General features: G+C 47.7%; 1 protein-coding gene across 1 annotated transcript in view; it reads left to right on the plus strand.

The window, feature by feature from the left end:
* LOC139560090 (vesicle-associated membrane protein-associated protein A-like) overlaps positions 1 to 14,302 on the plus strand; it is a 77,013-nt gene extending 62,711 nt beyond the window's left edge. Inside the window, exon 6 of the mRNA XM_071376593.1 lies at positions 12,587 to 14,302. Coding sequence (XP_071232694.1) covers positions 12,587 to 12,766 — 180 coding nt within the window. The 3' untranslated portion in view covers positions 12,767 to 14,302. The remainder of the gene's footprint in view (positions 1 to 12,586) is intronic.
* The last annotated feature ends 8,196 nt before the right edge of the window (positions 14,303 to 22,498 follow it).

Here is a 22,498-nt window from a genome sequence, read left to right on the forward strand (position 1 = left end):
TAGGTGTCTGTAGGTTAGGGGCTGTAGATGGACAACAGACTGGTCTGTAGGTTAGGGGCTGTAGATGGACAACAGACTGGTCTGTAGGTTAGGGGTTGTAGATGGACAACAGACTGGTCTGTAGGTTAGGGGTTGTAGATGGACAACAGACTGTAGGTGTCTGTAGGTTAGGGGCTGTAGATGGACAACAGACTGTAGGTGTCTGTAGGTTAGGGGTTGTAGATGGACAACAGACTGGTCTGTAGGTTAGGGGCTGTAGATGGACAACAGACTGGTCTGTAGGTTAGGGGCTGTAGATGGACAACAGACTGGTCTGTAGGTTAGGGGTTGTAGATGGACAACAGACTGTAGGTGTCTGTAGGTTAGGGGTTGTAGATGGACAACAGACTGGTCTGTAGGTTAGGGGCTGTAGATGGACAACAGACTGGTCTGTAGGTTAGGGGCTGTAGATGGACAACAGACTGGTCTGTAGGTTAGGGGTTGTAGATGGACAACAGACTGGTCTGTAGGTTAGGGGTTGTAGATGGACAACAGACTGTAGGTGTCTGTAGGTTAGGGGTTGTAGATGGACAACAGACTGGTCTGTAGGTTAGGGGCTGTAGATGGACAGCAGACTGTAGGTGTCTGTAGGTTAGGGGCTGTAGATGGACAACAGACTGGTCTGTAGGTTAGGGGTTATAGATGGACAACAGACTGGTCTGTAGGTTAGGGGCTGTAGATGGACAACAGACTGGTCTGTAGGTTAGGGGCTGTAGATGGACAACAGACTGTAGGTGTCTGTAGGTTAGGGGCTGTAGATGGACAACAGACTGGTCTGTAGGTTAGGGGTCGTAGATGGACAACAGACTGGTCTGTAGGTTAGGGGCTGTAGATGGACAACAGACTGGTCTGTAGGTTAGGGGCTGTAGATGGACAACAGACTGGTCTGTAGGTTAGGGGCTGTAGATGGACAACAGACTGTAGGTGTCTGTAGGTTAGGGGCTGTAGATGGACAACAGACTGGTCTGTAGGTTAGGGGCTGTAGATGGACAACAGACTGTAGGTGTCTGTAGGTTAGGGGCTGTAGATGGACAACAGACTGGTCTGTAGGTTAGGGGCTGTAGATGGACAACAGACTGGTATGTAGGTTAGGGGCTGTAGATGGACAACAGACTGGTCTGTAGGTTAGGGGTTGTAGATGGACAACAGACTGTAGGTGTCTGTAGGTTAGGGGTTGTAGATGGACAACAGACTGGTCTGTAGGTTAGGGGTTGTAGATGGACAACAGACTGGTCTGTAGGTTAGGGGCTGTAGATGGACAACAGACTGGTCTGTAGGTTAGGGGCTGTAGATGGACAACAGACTGGTCTGTAGGTTAGGGGCTGTAGATGGACAACAGACTGGTCTGTAGGTTAGGGGCTGTAGATGGACAACAGACTGGTCTGTAGGTTAGGGGCTGTAGATGGACAACAGACTGTAGGTGTCTGTAGGTTAGGGGCTGTAGATGGACAACAGACTGGTCTGTAGGTTAGGGGCTGTAGATGGACAACAGACTGGTCTGTAGGTTAGGGGTTATAGATGGACAACAGACTGGTCTGTAGGTTAGGGGCTGTAGATGGACAACAGACTGGTCTGTAGGTTAGGGGCTGTAGATGGACAACAGACTGGTCTGTAGGTTAGGGGCTGTAGATGGACAACAGACTGTAGGTGTCTGTAGGTTAGGGGCTGTAGATGGACAACAGACTGGTCTGTAGGTTAGGGGCTGTAGATGGACAACAGACTGTAGGTGTCTGTAGGTTAGGGGCTGTAGATGGACAACAGACTGGTCTGTAGGTTAGGGGCTGTAGATGGACAACAGACTGTAGGTGTCTGTAGGTTAGGGGCTGTAGATGGACAACAGACTGGTCTGTAGGTTAGGGGCTGTAGATGGACAACAGACTGTAGGTGTCTGTAGGTTAGGGGTTGTAGATGGACAACAGACTGGTCTGTAGGTTAGGGGTTGTAGATGGACAACAGACTGGTCTGTAGGTTAGGGGTTGTAGATGGACAACAGACTGGTCTGTAGGTTAGGGGCTGTAGATGGACAACAGACTGTAGGTGTCTGTAGGTTAGGGGTTGTAGATGGACAACAGACTGGTCTGTAGGTTAGGGGCTGTAGATGGACAACAGACTGGTCTGTAGGTTAGGGGCTGTAGATGGACAACAGACTGTAGGTGTCTGTAGGTTAGGGGTTGTAGATGGACAACAGACTGGTCTGTAGGTTAGGGGCTGTAGATGGACAACAGACTGGTCTGTAGGTTAGGGGCTGTAGATGGACAACAGACTGTAGGTGTCTGTAGGTTAGGGGTTGTAGATGGACAACAGACTGGTCTGTAGGTTAGGGGCTGTAGATGGACAACAGACTGGTCTGTAGGTTAGGGGCTGTAGATGGACAACAGACTGGTCTGTAGGTTAGGGGTTGTAGATGGACAACAGACTGGTCTGTAGGTTAGGGGCTGTAGATGGACAACAGACTGGTCTGTAGGTTAGGGGCTGTAGATGGACAACAGACTGTAGGTGTCTGTAGGTTAGGGGCTGTAGATGGACAACAGACTGGTCTGTAGGTTAGGGGTTGTAGATGGACAACAGACTGGTCTGTAGGTTAGGGGCTGTAGATGGACAACAGACTGTAGGTGTCTAGGTTAGGGGCTGTAGATGGACAACAGACTGGTCTGTAGGTTAGGGGCTGTAGATGGACAACAGACTGGTCTGTAGGTTAGGGGCTGTAGATGGACAACAGACTGGTCTGTAGGTTAGGGGTTGTAGATGGACAACAGACTGTAGGTGTCTGTAGGTTAGGGGTTGTAGATGGACAACAGACTGGTCTGTAGGTTAGGGGCTGTAGATGGACAACAGACTGTAGGTGTCTGTAGGTTAGGGGTTGTAGATGGACAACAGACTGGTCTGTAGGTTAGGGGCTGTAGATGGACAACAGACTGGTCTGTAGGTTAGGGGTTGTAGATGGACAACAGACTGTAGGTGTCTGTAGGTTAGGGGTTGTAGATGGACAACAGACTGGTCTGTAGGTTAGGGGCTGTAGATGGACAACAGACTGGTCTGTAGGTTAGGGGCTGTAGATGGACAACAGACTGGTCTGTAGGTTAGGGGTTGTAGATGGACAACAGACTGGTCTGTAGGTTAGGGGCTGTAGATGGACAACAGACTGGTCTGTAGGTTAGGGGCTGTAGATGGACAACAGACTGTAGGTGTCTGTAGGTTAGGGGTTGTAGATGGACAACAGACTGGTCTGTAGGTTAGGGGCTGTAGATGGACAACAGACTGGTCTGTAGGTTAGGGGCTGTAGATGGACAACAGACTGGTCTGTAGGTTAGGGGTTGTAGATGGACAACAGACTGGTCTGTAGGTTAGGGGCTGTAGATGGACAACAGACTGGTCTGTAGGTTAGGGGCTGTAGATGGACAACAGACTGGTCTGTAGGTTAGGGGCTGTAGATGGACAACAGACTGGTCTGTAGGTTAGGGGTTGTAGATGGACAACAGACTGCAGGTGTCTGTAGGTTAGGGGCTGTAGATGGACAACAGACTGGTCTGTAGGTTAGGGGCTGTAGATGGACAACAGACTGGTCTGTAGGTTAGGGGTTGTAGATGGACAACAGACTGTAGGTGTCTGTAGGTTAGGGGCTGTAGATGGACAACAGACTGGTCTGTAGGTTAGGGGCTGTAGATGGACAACAGACTGTAGGTGTCTGTAGGTTAGGGGCTGTAGATGGACAACAGACTGGTCTGTAGGTTAGGGGCTGTAGATGGACAACAGACTGTAGGTGTCTGTAGGTTAGGGGCTGTAGATGGACAACAGACTGGTCTGTAGGTTAGGGGCTGTAGATGGACAACAGACTGTAGGTGTCTGTAGGTTAGGGGCTGTAGATGGACAACAGACTGGTCTGTAGGTTAGGGGCTGTAGATGGACAACAGACTGGTCTGTAGGTTAGGGGCTGTAGATGGACAACAGACTGGTCTGTAGGTTAGGGGTTGTAGATGGACAACAGACTGTAGGTGTCTGTAGGTTAGGGGCTGTAGATGGACAACAGACTGGTCTGTAGGTTAGGGGCTGTAGATGGACAACAGACTGGTCTGTAGGTTAGGGGCTGTAGATGGACAACAGACTGGTCTGTAGGTTAGGGGTTGTAGATGGACAACAGACTGTAGGTGTCTGTAGGTTAGGGGCTGTAGATGGACAACAGACTGGTCTGTAGGTTAGGGGCTGTAGATGGACAACAGACTGTAGGTGTCTGTAGGTTAGGGGTTGTAGATGGACAACAGACTGGTCTGTAGGTTAGGGGCTGTAGATGGACAACAGACTGGTCTGTAGGTTAGGGGTTGTAGATGGACAACAGACTGTAGGTGTCTGTAGGTTAGGGGCTGTAGATGGACAACAGACTGGTCTGTAGGTTAGGGGCTGTAGATGGACAACAGACTGGTCTGTAGGTTAGGGGCTGTAGATGGACAACAGACTGGTCTGTAGGTTAGGGGTTGTAGATGGACAACAGACTGTAGGTGTCTGTAGGTTAGGGGTTGTAGATGGACAACAGACTGGTCTGTAGGTTAGGGGCTGTAGATGGACAACAGACTGGTCTGTAGGTTAGGGGCTGTAGATGGACAACAGACTGGTCTGTAGGTTAGGGGCTGTAGATGGACAACAGACTGTAGGTGTCTGTAGGTTAGGGGTTGTAGATGGACAACAGACTGGTCTGTAGGTTAGGGGCTGTAGATGGACAACAGACTGGTCTGTAGGTTAGGGGCTGTAGATGGACAACAGACTGGTCTGTAGGTTAGGGGTTGTAGATGGACAACAGACTGTAGGTGTCTGTAGGTTAGGGGTTGTAGATGGACAACAGACTGGTCTGTAGGTTAGGGGCTGTAGATGGACAACAGACTGGTCTGTAGGTTAGGGGTTGTAGATGGACAACAGACTGGTCTGTAGGTTAGGGGCTGTAGATGGACAACAGACTGGTCTGTAGGTTAGGGGCTGTAGATGGACAACAGACTGGTCTGTAGGTTAGGGGTTGTAGATGGACAACAGACTGGTCTGTAGGTTAGGGGCTGTAGATGGACAACAGACTGTAGGTGTCTGTAGGTTAGGGGTTGTAGATGGACAACAGACTGGTCTGTAGGTTAGGGGCTGTAGATGGACAACAGACTGGTCTGTAGGTTAGGGGTTGTAGATGGACAACAGACTGGTCTGTAGGTTAGGGGCTGTAGATGGACAACAGACTGGTCTGTAGGTTAGGGGCTATAGATGGACAACAGACTGGTCTGTAGGTTAGGGGTTGTAGATGGACAACAGACTGGTCTGTAGGTTAGGGGTTGTAGATGGACAACAGACTGTAGGTGTCTGTAGGTTAGGGGCTGTAGATGGACAACAGACTGGTCTGTAGGTTAGGGGTTGTAGATGGACAACAGACTGTAGGTGTCTGTAGGTTAGGGGTTGTAGATGGACAACAGACTGGTCTGTAGGTTAGGGGCTGTAGATGGACAACAGACTGTAGGTGTCTGTAGGTTAGGGGTTGTAGATGGACAACAGACTGGTCTGTAGGTTAGGGGTTGTAGATGGACAACAGACTGGTCTGTAGGTTAGGGGCTGTAGATGGACAACAGACTGGTCTGTAGGTTAGGGGCTGTAGATGGACAACAGACTGGTCTGTAGGTTAGGGGCTGTAGATGGACAACAGACTGGTCTGTAGGTTAGGGGTTGTAGATGGACAACAGACTGCAGGTGTCTGTAGGTTAGGGGCTGTAGATGGACAACAGACTGGTCTGTAGGTTAGGGGCTGTAGATGGACAACAGACTGGTCTGTAGGTTAGGGGCTGTAGATGGACAACAGACTGTAGGTGTCTGTAGGTTAGGGGCTGTAGATGGACAACAGACTGGTCTGTAGGTTAGGGGCTGTAGATGGACAACAGACTGGTCTGTAGGTTAGGGGCTGTAGATGGACAACAGACTGGTCTGTAGGTTAGGGGTTGTAGATGGACAACAGACTGTAGGTGTCTGTAGGTTAGGGGCTGTAGATGGACAACAGACTGGTCTGTAGGTTAGGGGTTGTAGATGGACAACAGACTGGTCTGTAGGTTAGGGGCTGTAGATGGACAACAGACTGGTCTGTAGGTTAGGGGCTGTAGATGGACAACAGACTGGTCTGTAGGTTAGGGGTTGTAGATGGACAACAGACTGTAGGTGTCTGTAGGTTAGGGGCTGTAGATGGACAACAGACTGGTCTGTAGGTTAGGGGTTGTAGATGGACAACAGACTGTAGGTGTCTGTAGGTTAGGGGTTGTAGATGGACAACAGACTGGTCTGTAGGTTAGGGGCTGTAGATGGACAACAGACTGGTCTGTAGGTTAGGGGTTGTAGATGGACAACAGACTGTAGGTGTCTGTAGGTTAGGGGTTGTAGATGGACAACAGACTGGTCTGTAGGTTAGGGGCTGTAGATGGACAACAGACTGTAGGTGTCTGTAGGTTAGGGGTTGTAGATGGACAACAGACTGGTCTGTAGGTTAGGGGCTGTAGATGGACAACAGACTGGTCTGTAGGTTAGGGGCTGTAGATGGACAACAGACTGGTCTGTAGGTTAGGGGTTGTAGATGGACAACAGACTGGTCTGTAGGTTAGGGGCTGTAGATGGACAACAGACTGGTCTGTAGGTTAGGGGCTGTAGATGGACAACAGACTGGTCTGTAGGTTAGGGGTTGTAGATGGACAACAGACTGGTCTGTAGGTTAGGGGCTGTAGATGGACAACAGACTGTAGGTGTCTGTAGGTTAGGGGTTGTAGATGGACAACAGACTGGTCTGTAGGTTAGGGGCTGTAGATGGACAACAGACTGGTCTGTAGGTTAGGGGCTGTAGATGGACAACAGACTGGTCTGTAGGTTAGGGGTTGTAGATGGACAACAGACTGGTCTGTAGGTTAGGGGCTGTAGATGGACAACAGACTGGTCTGTAGGTTAGGGGCTGTAGATGGACAACAGACTGGTCTGTAGGTTAGGGGTTGTAGATGGACAACAGACTGGTCTGTAGGTTAGGGGCTGTAGATGGACAACAGACTGGTCTGTAGGTTAGGGGCTGTAGATGGACAACAGACTGCAGGTGTCTGTAGGTTAGGGGCTGTAGATGGACAACAGACTGGTCTGTAGGTTAGGGGCTGTAGATGGACAACAGACTGGTCTGTAGGTTAGGGGCTGTAGATGGACAACAGACTGTAGGTGTCTGTAGGTTAGGGGCTGTAGATGGACAACAGACTGGTCTGTAGGTTAGGGGCTGTAGATGGACAACAGACTGTAGGTGTCTGTAGGTTAGGGGCTGTAGATGGACAACAGACTGGTCTGTAGGTTAGGGGCTGTAGATGGACAACAGACTGGTCTGTAGGTTAGGGGCTGTAGATGGACAACAGACTGTAGGTGTCTGTAGGTTAGGGGCTGTAGATGGACAACAGACTGGTCTGTAGGTTAGGGGCTGTAGATGGACAACAGACTGGTCTGTAGGTTAGGGGCTGTAGATGGACAACAGACTGGTCTGTAGGTTAGGGGCTGTAGATGGACAACAGACTGTAGGTGTCTGTAGGTTAGGGGCTGTAGATGGACAACAGACTGGTCTGTAGGTTAGGGGCTGTAGATGGACAACAGACTGGTCTGTAGGTTAGGGGTTGTAGATGGACAACAGACTGTAGGTGTCTGTAGGTTAGGGGCTGTAGATGGACAACAGACTGGTCTGTAGGTTAGGGGCTGTAGATGGACAACAGACTGGTCTGTAGGTTAGGGGCTGTAGATGGACAACAGACTGGTCTGTAGGTTAGGGGTTGTAGATGGACAACAGACTGTAGGTGTCTGTAGGTTAGGGGCTGTAGATGGACAACAGACTGGTCTGTAGGTTAGGGGTTGTAGATGGACAACAGACTGTAGGTGTCTGTAGGTTAGGGGTTATAGATGGACAACAGACTGGTCTGTAGGTTAGGGGCTGTAGATGGACAACAGACTGGTCTGTAGGTTAGGGGCTGTAGATGGACAACAGACTGGTCTGTAGGTTAGGGGTTGTAGATGGACAACAGACTGTAGGTGTCTGTAGGTTAGGGGCTGTAGATGGACAACAGACTGTAGGTGTCTGTAGGTTAGGGGCTGTAGATGGACAACAGACTGGTCTGTAGGTTAGGGGTTGTAGATGGACAACAGACTGGTCTGTAGGTTAGGGGCTGTAGATGGACAACAGACTGTAGGTGTCTGTAGGTTAGGGGCTGTAGATGGACAACAGACTGGTCTGTAGGTTAGGGGCTGTAGATGGACAACAGACTGGTCTGTAGGTTAGGGGCTGTAGATGGACAACAGACTGGTCTGTAGGTTAGGGGTTGTAGATGGACAACAGACTGGTCTGTAGGTTAGGGGCTGTAGATGGACAACAGACTGGTCTGTAGGTTAGGGGCTGTAGATGGACAACAGACTGGTCTGTAGGTTAGGGGTTGTAGATGGACAACAGACTGTAGGTGTCTGTAGGTTAGGGGTTGTAGATGGACAACAGACTGGTCTGTAGGTTAGGGGCTGTAGATGGACAACAGACTGTAGGTGTCTGTAGGTTAGGGGTTGTAGATGGACAACAGACTGGTCTGTAGGTTAGGGGCTGTAGATGGACAACAGACTGGTCTGTAGGTTAGGGGCTGTAGATGGACAACAGACTGGTCTGTAGGTTAGGGGTTGTAGATGGACAACAGACTGGTCTGTAGGTTAGGGGCTGTAGATGGACAACAGACTGGTCTGTAGGTTAGGGGCTGTAGATGGACAACAGACTGGTCTGTAGGTTAGGGGCTGTAGATGGACAACAGACTGGTCTGTAGGTTAGGGGTTGTAGATGGACAACAGACTGCAGGTGTCTGTAGGTTAGGGGCTGTAGATGGACAACAGACTGGTCTGTAGGTTAGGGGCTGTAGATGGACAACAGACTGGTCTGTAGGTTAGGGGCTGTAGATGGACAACAGACTGTAGGTGTCTGTAGGTTAGGGGCTGTAGATGGACAACAGACTGGTCTGTAGGTTAGGGGTTATAGATGGACAACAGACTGGTCTGTAGGTTAGGGGCTGTAGATGGACAACAGACTGGTCTGTAGGTTAGGGGCTGTAGATGGACAACAGACTGTAGGTGTCTGTAGGTTAGGGGCTGTAGATGGACAACAGACTGGTCTGTAGGTTAGGGGCTGTAGATGGACAACAGACTGGTCTGTAGGTTAGGGGCTGTAGATGGACAACAGACTGGTCTGTAGGTTAGGGGTTGTAGATGGACAACAGACTGTAGGTGTCTGTAGGTTAGGGGCTGTAGATGGACAACAGACTGGTCTGTAGGTTAGGGGTTGTAGATGGACAACAGACTGTAGGTGTCTGTAGGTTAGGGGCTGTAGATGGACAACAGACTGGTCTGTAGGTTAGGGGTTGTAGATGGACAACAGACTGTAGGTGTCTGTAGGTTAGGGGCTGTAGATGGACAACAGACTGGTCTGTAGGTTAGGGGCTGTAGATGGACAACAGACTGGTCTGTAGGTTAGGGGCTGTAGATGGACAACAGACTGGTCTGTAGGTTAGGGGTTGTAGATGGACAACAGACTGTAGGTGTCTGTAGGTTAGGGGTTGTAGATGGACAACAGACTGGTCTGTAGGTTAGGGGCTGTAGATGGACAACAGACTGTAGGTGTCTGTAGGTTAGGGGTTGTAGATGGACAACAGACTGGTCTGTAGGTTAGGGGCTGTAGATGGACAACAGACTGGTCTGTAGGTTAGGGGCTGTAGATGGACAACAGACTGGTCTGTAGGTTAGGGGCTGTAGATGGACAACAGACTGGTCTGTAGGTTAGGGGCTGTAGATGGACAACAGACTGGTCTGTAGGTTAGGGGTTGTAGATGGACAACAGACTGTAGGTGTCTGTAGGTTAGGGGCTGTAGATGGACAACAGACTGGTCTGTAGGTTAGGGGCTGTAGATGGACAACAGACTGGTCTGTAGGTTAGGGGCTGTAGATGGACAACAGACTGTAGGTGTCTGTAGGTTAGGGGTTGTAGATGGACAACAGACTGGTCTGTAGGTTAGGGGTCGTAGATGAACAACAGACTGTAGGTGTCTGTAGGTTAGGGGCTGTAGATGGACAACAGACTGGTCTGTAGGTTAGGGGTTGTAGATGGACAACAGACTGGTCTGTAGGTTAGGGGCTGTAGATGGACAACAGACTGGTCTGTAGGTTAGGGGCTGTAGATGGACAACAGACTGGTCTGTAGGTTAGGGGCTGTAGATGGACAACAGACTGTAGGTGTCTGTAGGTTAGGGGCTGTAGATGGACAACAGACTGGTCTGTAGGTTAGGGGCTGTAGATGGACAACAGACTGTAGGTGTCTGTAGGTTAGGGGCTGTAGATGGACAACAGACTGGTCTGTAGGTTAGGGGCTGTAGATGGACAACAGACTGGTCTGTAGGTTAGGGGCTGTAGATGGACAACAGACTGGTCTGTAGGTTAGGGGTTGTAGATGGACAACAGACTGTAGGTGTCTGTAGGTTAGGGGCTGTAGATGGACAACAGACTGGTCTGTAGGTTAGGGGTTGTAGATGGACAACAGACTGTAGGTGTCTGTAGGTTAGGGGCTGTAGATGGACAACAGACTGGTCTGTAGGTTAGGGGCTGTAGATGGACAACAGACTGGTCTGTAGGTTAGGGGCTGTAGATGGACAACAGACTGGTCTGTAGGTTAGGGGTTGTAGATGGACAACAGACTGTAGGTGTCTGTAGGTTAGGGGCTGTAGATGGACAACAGACTGGTCTGTAGGTTAGGGGCTGTAGATGGACAACAGACTGTAGGTGTCTGTAGGTTAGGGGTTGTAGATGGACAACAGACTGGTCTGTAGGTTAGGGGCTGTAGATGGACAACAGACTGGTCTGTAGGTTAGGGGCTGTAGATGGACAACAGACTGGTCTGTAGGTTAGGGGTTGTAGATGGACAACAGACTGGTCTGTAGGTTAGGGGCTGTAGATGGACAACAGACTGGTCTGTAGGTTAAGGGCTGTAGATGGACAACAGACTGGTCTGTAGGTTAGGGGCTGTAGATGGACAACAGACTGGTCTGTAGGTTAGGGGTTGTAGATGGACAACAGACTGGTCTGTAGGTTAGGGGCTGTAGATGGACAACAGACTGGTCTGTAGGTTAGGGGCTGTAGATGGACAACAGACTGGTCTGTAGGTTAGGGGCTGTAGATGGACAACAGACTGGTCTGTAGGTTAGGGGTTGTAGATGGACAACAGACTGCAGGTGTCTGTAGGTTAGGGGCTGTAGATGGACAACAGACTGGTCTGTAGGTTAGGGGCTGTAGATGGACAACAGACTGGTCTGTAGGTTAGGGGCTGTAGATGGACAACAGACTGTAGGTGTCTGTAGGTTAGGGGCTGTAGATGGACAACAGACTGGTCTGTAGGTTAGGGGTTATAGATGGACAACAGACTGGTCTGTAGGTTAGGGGCTGTAGATGGACAACAGACTGGTCTGTAGGTTAGGGGCTGTAGATGGACAACAGACTGTAGGTGTCTGTAGGTTAGGGGCTGTAGATGGACAACAGACTGGTCTGTAGGTTAGGGGTCGTAGATGGACAACAGACTGGTCTGTAGGTTAGGGGCTGTAGATGGACAACAGACTGGTCTGTAGGTTAGGGGCTGTAGATGGACAACAGACTGGTCTGTAGGTTAGGGGCTGTAGATGGACAACAGACTGTAGGTGTCTGTAGGTTAGGGGCTGTAGATGGACAACAGACTGGTCTGTAGGTTAGGGGCTGTAGATGGACAACAGACTGTAGGTGTCTGTAGGTTAGGGGCTGTAGATGGACAACAGACTGGTCTGTAGGTTAGGGGCTGTAGATGGACAACAGACTGGTCTGTAGGTTAGGGGCTGTAGATGGACAACAGACTGGTCTGTAGGTTAGGGGTTGTAGATGGACAACAGACTGGTCTGTAGGTTAGGGGCTGTAGATGGACAACAGACTGTAGGTGTCTGTAGGTTAGGGGCTGTAGATGGACAACAGACTGGTCTGTAGGTTAGGGGTCGTAGATGGACAACAGACTGGTCTGTAGGTTAGGGGCTGTAGATGGACAACAGACTGGTCTGTAGGTTAGGGGTTGTAGATGGACAACAGACTGGTCTGTAGGTTAGGGGTTGTAGATGGACAACAGACTGGTCTGTAGGTTAGGGGTTGTAGATGGACAACAGACTGGTCTGTAGGTTAGGGGTTGTAGATGGACAACAGACTGGTCTGTAGGTTAGGGGCTGTAGATGGACAACAGACAACTAGTTGTTCTGTACAGAAACCTCACTGTTAGAAAAGACCTTGATCTCTGTGTCTAAACAAGCAACTCAAGTTAAGGGTCGTAGATGAACAATCGGTACCGACCAATTTATCGGTCTTTTTTAAGGAGAACCAGACACAAGGTTTGTCTGCGACAATTTGTTTGTAAAAGAGAACAACTACTATTTATCTCTAGTTCTATAATGTGGTATTTGATGTGTCATCGCCCCCCCCCCCCTCTCTTTTGCGTTTCCAGGACGACGGCGTGAGAATGAGAAGGGCTGCCCAGCATTCCGATCACATGACATCAAATCAGACAGGCTCCTCCTCCTCCTCCTCCATGATGCAACACACCACCGCAGCGTCCCTGCCCTCCCTCCTCGTCGTCATAGCAGCCATCTTCATCGGCTTCTTCGTGGGGAAGTTCATCTTGTAGACTGGGGCCTGAATGGCACCCCATTCACCTTGACCAGGGCCCTCATACGGGTGAGTCCTATAAGGGCTCTGGTCAAACAGTAGTGCACTACATAGGGAATAGGGTGTCATTTGGGACGTTGCGTCCCGGGAGACGTACAACGCCTGCCGTATCCCACGACAACCCCTCAGCTCCGGAATCAAAAGGCCTGGATGGAACTGACTAAACGAAGATGTATTTCTGTTGACTTTAGCCATATCAGAAGTAGTGCTGTGAACCTCCGTCTGTCTGTCTGTGTCCGTACAGCATCAGAAGTACCAGGTCTCACACGTGGCTAGTGTGTACACACACACACACACACACACACACACACACACACACACACACACACACACACACACACACACACACACACACACACACACACACACACACACACACACACACACACACACACACACACACACACACACACGGAGGGAGGGAGGGAAGGAGAAAGATTGCTCCTTGTTTGTGTGTTTCTGTTCTTTGATGGACAGACAGGATTGTGGAGGGATATGATGGGTTGTGTCCTAAATGACACCCTATTCCCTATATAGTGCACTACTTTTGACCAAAGCTCTTATAGGCCCCGTAATGCCCTAGGTACCCTGGTAAAAAGTTAGTGCACTATACATGGAATAGGCTGCTATTTAGAACATACAGGAAGTAGTACACTACCAATCAACATGGAGAACGGTTTACCCTACATCCCAAACGGCACACTATCCCCTATGTAGTGCACTACTTTTGATAACAGACAATACTAATTGAGCCCAGGTCTACAGTAGCCTGGTCCTAACCTAACCTCCAGTCCTCAGGCCCAGGACAGGATATAGTAGCCTGGTCCCAGATCTATTTGCGCTGTCTGGTTCTGGTCAAAAGTAGTGCCCTAGGGAGTAGTGCCCTAGGGAGTAGTGTATCATTTGACATCTCGAGTCACCGTGGGCCTGAAGCAGTGGAGTAAACCAAGTGTTCTCTGTCTGTTGTGTTAATAGGAGTTGAATGGAATGTCTTTTGTCAATGTTATTTTAATCATTTTAAGATAAAAAGGAGAAGCACTACTTCTTCAATCGTCAAATGCCGACCACCTTACCACCTGTTGCATGGCACCCTCTTTTATAGTGCGCTGCTTGTGACCAGAGCACTATGGACCCTAGTCAAAAGTAGTGCACTATACAGGGTCGCAGCCATAGACTACTTAATTTGTTCTGTTTGTAATTTCTCCACTTTTTTTCCCCCCTCTGGGGAATATTTCAGTTCCATCTGGGATATAATAGGTGCCTCTTTCCTACCTTTCCTACTTGTCCTTTCCTACGTGTCCTTTCCTACCTGTCCTTTCCTATCCCTGACAATACCAGTGTAGACTTTATATTATTATTGTTGTTTTTCTCAGTACAAATCATATTATAATCCTTCCTTTCCTTTTTTGAGTCCAATGAAAACCAAGGTCTCCTTCCAACCCTGTCCCTCCCACGGTTTTAAACATTTGAAGAAATAAAACTGAAAACAATGTGGGTTTTGATAGTGTTTCGTCTTCTTTCGTAGTCTCTGAGAATATACTGTACACTCCTCATACAACGCGTCACCATGTAGCCAACATGTTTGTTTTGCAACGCGGAATTAACATTGTAGCGACCTTAACCCCAACACCTAGCGACCTTTATCAAGAGGTTCGGATCTCTTGATGTTAAGGTCTTGGCTTGATAGTCACTGGACCAGGGTTCGAATCCCAGTCCAGGCTATGCCCTGAATTCGCTACGTTGGTGTCAGTAGTGGGATGGTACCCGTGAGGCCAACGGAGAGGCGTGTACACGCGAGGGACACACTCAGATACAATGTCGAGTCTCCGCCCCTAACAATGGGAATAGTTGTCCGCGGAACAGCACGTTGTCAAGCTCGGGTCTATTCCTCTCTTTGGATTGGTGGATATATCTCGTTATTTGATGAGGGGTGTTGACCTCAACAGCATGTATTCAATGGACAGTTAGATGCTATGCTATCCTCGTGAATATGCATAGGTCTCGAATTTCAATGCCGACAACTCCGATATGAATTATTATTTTTTGTTTCTACTCAGTTGCCAAGATGTCACATGTCCTACTTATAGCAGTACACTCATTACAACCTAATCAATACACTCATTACAACCTAATCAATACACTCATTACAACCTAATCAATAAGTTCATAACAACCTAATCATTACGAAACTTATATTCCAGAAAATAAGCCATAACATTTTCGTTGACCAAATTTGACACTCGTTCACCTCCATACAAAACCACCACCTGCTGGAGGAGAGCGATTTTAGGCCTGGTTACCCCTCTCACTTCACCTCTTCCTCTGACACACATTGACCACCTGCTGGAGGAGAGAGATTTTAGGCCTGGTTACCCCTCTCACTTCACCTCTTCCTCTGACACACATTGACCACCTGCTGGAGGAGAGAGATTTTAGGCCTGGTTACCCCTCTCACTTCACCTCTTCCTCTGACACACATTGACCACCTGCTGGAGGAGAGAGATTTTAGGCCTGGTTACCCCTCTCACTTCTCCTCTTCCTCTGACACACATTGACCTCCACCTGCTGGAGGAGAGAGATTTTAGGCCTGGTTACCCCTCTCACTTCTCCTCTTCCTCTGACACACATTGACCACCTGCTGGAGGAGAGAGATTTTAGGCCTGGTTACCCCTCTCACTTCACCTCTTCCTCTGACACACATTGACCACCTGCTGGAGGAGAGAGATTTTAGGCCTGGTTACCCCTCTCACTTCACCTCTTCCTCTGACACACATTGACCACCTGCTGGAGGAGAGAGATTTTAGGCCTGGTTACCCCTCTCACTTCACCTCTTCCTCTGACACACATTGACCACCTGCTGGAGGAGAGAGATTTTTGGCCTGGTTACCCCTCTCACTTCTCCTCTTCCTCTGACACACATTGACCTCCACCTGCTGGAGGAAGGAGATTTTAGGCCTGGTTACCCCTCTCACTTCACCTCTTCCTCTGACACACATTGACCTCCACCTGCTGGAGGAAGGAGATTTTAGGCCTGGTTACCCCTCTCACTTCACCTCCTCTTAGACTCTCCAGAAGGAAGGGGATAATGTAGCAACCTTAACCCAATACATAGCGAACTCGCGTCTAGAGGTTCGGACTTCTTGGCATAGCAGGTCAATTTGTTGGCTTGACAGTGTGATGGTCCTGCTGGTAGATTAGACTGCTACAGGTGGTGTGATGGTCCTGCTGGTAGATTAGACTGCTACAGGTGGTGTGATGGTCCTGCTGGTAGATTAGACTGCTACAGGTGGTGTGATGGTCCTGCTGGTAGATTAGACTGCTACAGGTGGTGTGATGGTCCTGCTGGTAGATTAGACTGCTACAGGTGGTGTGATGGTCCTGCTGGTAGATTAGACTGCTACAGGTGGTGTGATGGTCCTGCTGGTAGATTAGACTGCTACAGGTGGTGTGATGGTCCTGCTGGTAGATTAGACTGCTACAGGTGGTGTGATGGTCCTGCTGGTAGATTAGACTGCTACAGGTGGTGTGATGGTCCTGCTGGTAGATTAGACTGCTACAGGTGGTGTGATGGTCCTGCTGGTAGATTAGACTGCTACAGGTGGTGTGATGGTCCTGCTGGTAGATTAGACTGCTACAGGTGGTGTGATGGTCCGGCTGGTAGATTAGACTGCTACAGGTGGTGTGATGGTCCTGCTGGTAGATTAGACTGCTACAGGTGGTGTGATGGTCCTGCTGGTAGATTAGACTGCTACAGGTGGTGTGATGGTCTGGCTGGACCCGTGGGTCGCCAGTTGCCAAGTTTAATAAATTGTGACAATAAAATAATAACAACGCTCATAAGCAATCGAATGGCAACAGTCTTACCAGATTTGATACATATCAATCAAACAGGGTTTTATTAAAAATAGACACAAACTAATACAAGAACATGTTCCAGTTTAAAACAATACGCAAAAAATATATGGCTTTATCAACAATGGCTGTTGATGCCGAAAAGGCTTTCGACCATCTTGAATGACCATTTCTATTCAAAACTTTAGAAGCGTTGAACTTTCCAGCTAAAATAATACATTTTATAAAAATATGATATAAATTTCCTAAAGCAAAAGTATACACACATAATACATTATCTGATGAAATTGCTTTGGAAAGGGGCACAAGACAGGGATGTCCTCTCGCCCCCTTCCTGTATGCACAGGCAATTGAACCGCTTGCAGAAAGAATTAGACAGGACCCAAATGTAACAGATATCAGTATTGGTAAACTTATTTGCCGATCTCCTGATATACCTGACCAATATTGAAAACTCAATTCCCCCTTGCTAAAAAATTCTTTCAGAATACTCTTAAAATCTCAGGATATAAAAAAATGTATGTGGAAAAAAAATCAGAAATAATGGCAATAGACAAAGGAATAACTCATGATGTATAGCAGTCCTTTAAATGGACCACAAAACATAAGTACTTAGGATGGTTAATAAGTGACAAACAAATAAATTATAACTTCATCCCATTACTCAACAATATGAAAGCAGATCTAATTAAATGGAACAATCGTCTCATAAATCTTAAAGGTAGAATAAACCTCTTCAGAATGCCATGACTCCCAAAGTTATTTATTCTCGATAATACCAATTACCCCACTGAAAACGTTCTTTAAAAAAGCATACTCAGTCATATGCCAGCAGCATACCACCCTGCATACCACTGCTGGCTTGCTTCTGAAGCTAAGCAGGGTTGGTCCTGGTCAGTCCCTGGATGGGAGACCAGGTGCTGCTGGAAGTGGTGTTGGAGGGCCAGTAGGAGGCACTCTTTCCTCTGGTCTAAACAAAGATCCCAATGCCCCAGGGCAGTGATTGGGGACACTGCTCTGTGTAGGGTGCCGTCTTTCGGATGGGACGTTAAACGGGTGTCCTGACTCTCTGAGGTCATTAAAGATCCCATGGCACTTATCGTAAGAGTAGGGGTGTTAACCCCGGTGTCCTGGCTAAATTCCCAATCTGGCCCTCAACCATCACGGTCACCTAATAATCCCCAGTTTACAATTGGCTCATTCATCCCCCTCCTCTCCCCTGTAACTATTCCCCAGGTCGTTGCTGCAAATGAGAACGTGTTCTCAGTCAACTTACCTGGTAAAATAACGGTAAAATAAAAATAAGAAACTTTTTTTATGGGCAAATAAAACAGAGTAAAATGGAAAGTTTTACATCTTCCGAAGTCGGACGGGGGATTTAACCTTCCAAGACTTGGAATGGTATCAACTCGCTACCCAAGGCTTTTACTCGAGACATATAGTTAAATACACTAAAGAGGAACAATGCGTACCTATTGAAGATGTACATGCTCAACCTCAGAATCGTTTTATGTGTCTGTTTTCAAAGGATAAAGACAAGAAGAACTTCATAAATAGGAACACTATAAAAATATGGAAGAAAATGAAATGCAAGAACCAATATCACTCCCAAGAAACACTGGAACAATCCTTGAATAGTCTTTCAGAATTCACCGATAAATTGATCCACATGAAAAAAACGAAAGGCATAGAAATCATAAATTACTTGGTAATAGGAAATACATTTATTTCCATGATAGAATTAAAAAGGTAATTTTAGATTGACTTAAATGTAGATATTTTCAAATAAATGCAACTTAAAAGTTTCGGTATGAAATCTTTTGATACCAGAGCAATCTTGAGGGAATCCTATTTGAGTCAGAAAATTAGATTTAAATGATAGGTAAGCTATACAAAACCTTGCAGAGAGCCTATTCAATTGACAATCCCTCTCGTACTTACACAACTTACACAAACAACGACTACATCTCATCTGCCCAGACCCGAAATGCTCACACCCCCATCCCTAGTGCATGCATTATTGTTTGCCACATGGTAACAATTTGTCACCCATGCTATTTCAGTATTTAAATAATAAATCATTATTTTTCTTTTGTGTTAATGATGGCGATTTGATTGATTTCCAAGTTTTTTTTGTATGATTTTTTTCAAGATGAGTGATAAGAGAATCGTCCAACCAATTGGGTATCTCACTACACCCTCACATGCCATGTTTTGAAATATGCAGACAGACAGACAGACAGCTTACATTGTAATACTTCTGACAGCCAACTTTCTAGCTCCGCCCATAACTTTTGGACTTCAAAGCGTTCCCAGAAAGCATGCATTATTGAGTCATTCTTAGTTTTACACTTAACTTGTCAGAAGTATTACAATGTAAATATACGTTTTAATCAGTCTGCATATTTCAAGACATGACATATGAGGGTGCAGTGAGATACCCGATGGGTCGGACAATACTTTTCTTGTCAATCATCTTGAAAAAACGTAGACTTAAAAAAAACTGGAAATCAACCAATCCTCCGTTGTTAAGACAATGGAAAAGGTAAAATGCTTTATTATCTAAATGAATGAAAGTGGAGAGAAACACGGAGGGAAACTAAATGTTGCAGTTTGAGGCCATGAGGTGGAGAGTGATGCGGGCGCTGGAGATGGGGGGGGGGGGGGGGGCAAGTGGGTCTGGGTAGGGGTGGTGTTGTGGATTGTTTTGTGTGCGTCTGTATGCTGCTGTTTTGTATTGTTTAAAATGAATACCACCTACTGAGAAGTACACAGGAAAGGCGTACATTTCTTATGTCTGAATCGGCCCCTTCATTAGAACTGGTGACCTTTCACTATATTGTACATGGATTACAACATCTGGTGTCCCAAATGGCACCCTATTCCCATAAGAACATATCGAAAGTAGTGCACTATATAGGGAATAGGGTGCCAATTTGGGACTATTACAAGGTCATGCCCGTGACCAGGTTACTCCCCATTTTAAATCCAGAATATAAACTGGCCAGGTTAATATTCTGAATGGATGTCGAAGTGGATTGAACGTGAAAGGGAAATAAAACCTATTCTGTTTCATGCTCGGCCTCGTCTTCCCCTTCAAGATCTTAATTTTATATATATATAAAAATAAAAATAATAATAATAAAATATATATATATATATACAGTGGGGAGAACAAGTATTTGATACACTGCCGATTTTGCAGGTTTTCCTACTTACAACGCATGTAGAGGTCTGTAATTTTTATCATAGGTACACTTCAACTGTGAGAGACGGAATCTAAAACAAAAATACAGAAAATCACATTGTATGATTTTTAAGTAATTAATTTGCATTTTATTGCATGACATAAGTATTTGATACATCAGAAAAGCAGAACTTAATATTTGGTACAGAAACCTTTGTTTGCAATTACAGAGATCATACGTTTCCTGTAGTTCTTGACCAGGTTTGCACACACTGCAGCAGGAATTTTGGCCCACTCCTCCATACAGACCTTCTCCAGATCCTTCAGGTTTCGGGGCTGTCGCTGGGCAATACGGACTTTCAGCTCCCTCCAAAGATTTTCTATTGGGTTCAGGTCTGGAGACTGGCTAGGCCACTCCAGGACCTTGAGATGCTTCTTACGGAGCCACTCCTTAGTTGCCCTGGCTGTGTGTTTCGGGTCGTTGTCATGCTGGAAGACCCAGCCACGACCCATCTTCAATGCTCTTACTGAGGGAAGGAGGTTGTTGGCCAAGATCTCGCGATCCATGGCCCCATCCATCCTCCCCTCAATACGGTGCAGTCGTCCTGTCCCCTTTGCAGAAAAGCATCCCCAAAGAATGATGTTTCCACCTCCATGCTTCACGGTTGGGATGGTGTTCTTGGGGTTGTACTCATCCTTCTTCTTCCTCCAAACACGGCGAGTGGAGTTTAGACCAAAAAGCTCTATTTTTGTCTCATCAGACCACATGACCTTCTCCCATTCCTCCTCTGGATCATCCAAATGGTCATTGGCAAACTTCAGACGGGCCTGGACATGCGCTGGCTTGAGCAGGGGGACCTTGCGTGTGCTGCAGGATTTTAATCCATGACGGCGTAGTGTGGTACTAATGGTTTTCTTTGAGACTGTGGTCCCAGCTCTCTTCAGGTCATTGACCAGGTCCTGCCGTGTAGTTCTGGGCTGATCCCTCACCTTCCCCATGATCATTGATGCCCCACGAGGTGAGATCTTGCATGGAGCCCCAGACCGAGGGTGATTGACCGTCATCTTCAACTTCTTCCATTTTCTAATAATTGCGCCAACAGTTGTTGCCTTCTCACCAAGCTGCTTGCCTATTGTCCTGTAGCCCATCCCAGCCTTGTGCAGGTCTACAATTTTATCCCTGATGTCCTTACACAGCTCTCTGGTCTTGGCCATTGTGGAGAGGTTGGAGTCTGTTTGATTGAGTGTGTGGACAGGTGTCTTTTATACAGGTAACGAGTTCAAACAGGTGCAGTTAATACAGGTAATGAGTGGAGAACAGGAGGGCTTCTTAAAGAAAAACTAACAGGTCTGTGAGAGCCGGAATTCTTACTGGTTGGTAGGTGATCAAATACTTATGTCATGCAATAAAATGCAAATTAATTACTTAAAAATCATACAATGTGATTTTCTGGATTTTTGTTTTAGGTTCCGTCTCTCATAGTTGAAGTGTACCTATGATAAAAATTACAGACCTCTACATGCTTTGTAAGTAGGAAAACCTGCAAAATCGGCAGTGTATCAAATACTTGTTCTCCCCACTGTATATATATAAATATATATAAATATATCAGGGGGGACCTGATCCTAGATCAGCACTCATTTTCCGATAATCAGACTATCAGGTTTCAGGTAAGACCCAGATGCAGACTGGGTTGAAGTAACAATGTTTATTACAACAACAAGGGGAAGGAAAACGACAGATCAAAGCAGGCAGGGGTCAATAATCAAGAGTAGGGACAAAGGCACAGGACTGCAGGCAGGCTCAGGGTCAGGCAAAGGTCAAAACCAGGAGAGCGAGAAAAAGAGAGACTGGGGAAAAGCAGGAGTAGAGAACAAAAACGCCGGTTGACTTGACAAACAAGACGAACTGGCAACAGACAAAGATCACAGGTATAAATACCCAGGGGATAATGGGGAAAATGGGCGACACCTGGAGGAGGGTGACGACGAGCACAAGGACAGGTGAAACAGATCAGGGCGTGACACAGACAAGATAACCTTAAATGGTAAGGTAAGTGTTCTGGGTGGTCGTGGTGATAACATGGTGTAAAGGTATAAACCTCTCCAGCTGTAGAGGGCTTGAACCGGGCCAGCTGTCCCTAGCTACCCTCTAGGCTGTAGAGGGCTTGAACCGGGCCAGCTGTCCCTAGCTACCCTCTAGGCTGTAGAGGGTTTGGACCGGGCCAGCTGTCCCTAGCTACCCTCTAGGCTGTAGAGGATTTGGACCGGGCCAGCTGTCCCTAGCTACCCTCTGGGCTGTAGAGGGTTTGGACCGGGCCAGCTGTCCCTAGCTACCCTCTAGGCTGTAGAGGGTTTGGACCGGGCCAGCTGTCCCTAGCTACCCTCTAGGCTGTAGAGGGTTTGGACCGGGCCAGCTGTCCCTAGCTACCCTCTAGACTGTAGAGGGTTTGAACCGGGCCAGCTATAGAGGGCTTGATCCGGGCCAGCTGTCCCTAGCTACCCTCTAGGCTGTAGAGGGTTTGGACCGGGCCAGCTGTCCCTAGCTACCCTCTAGGCTGTAGAGGGCTTGAACCGGCCAGCTGTAGAGGGCTTGATCCGGGCCAGCTGTCCCTACCTACCCTCTAGACCAGGGGTGTCAAAGTCAAATGG

The sequence above is a fragment of the Salvelinus alpinus genome, chromosome 30 (genome assembly GCF_045679555.1).
Source record: "Salvelinus alpinus chromosome 30, SLU_Salpinus.1, whole genome shotgun sequence".
In the NCBI taxonomy this organism is placed as follows: Eukaryota; Metazoa; Chordata; class Actinopteri; order Salmoniformes; family Salmonidae; genus Salvelinus; species Salvelinus alpinus.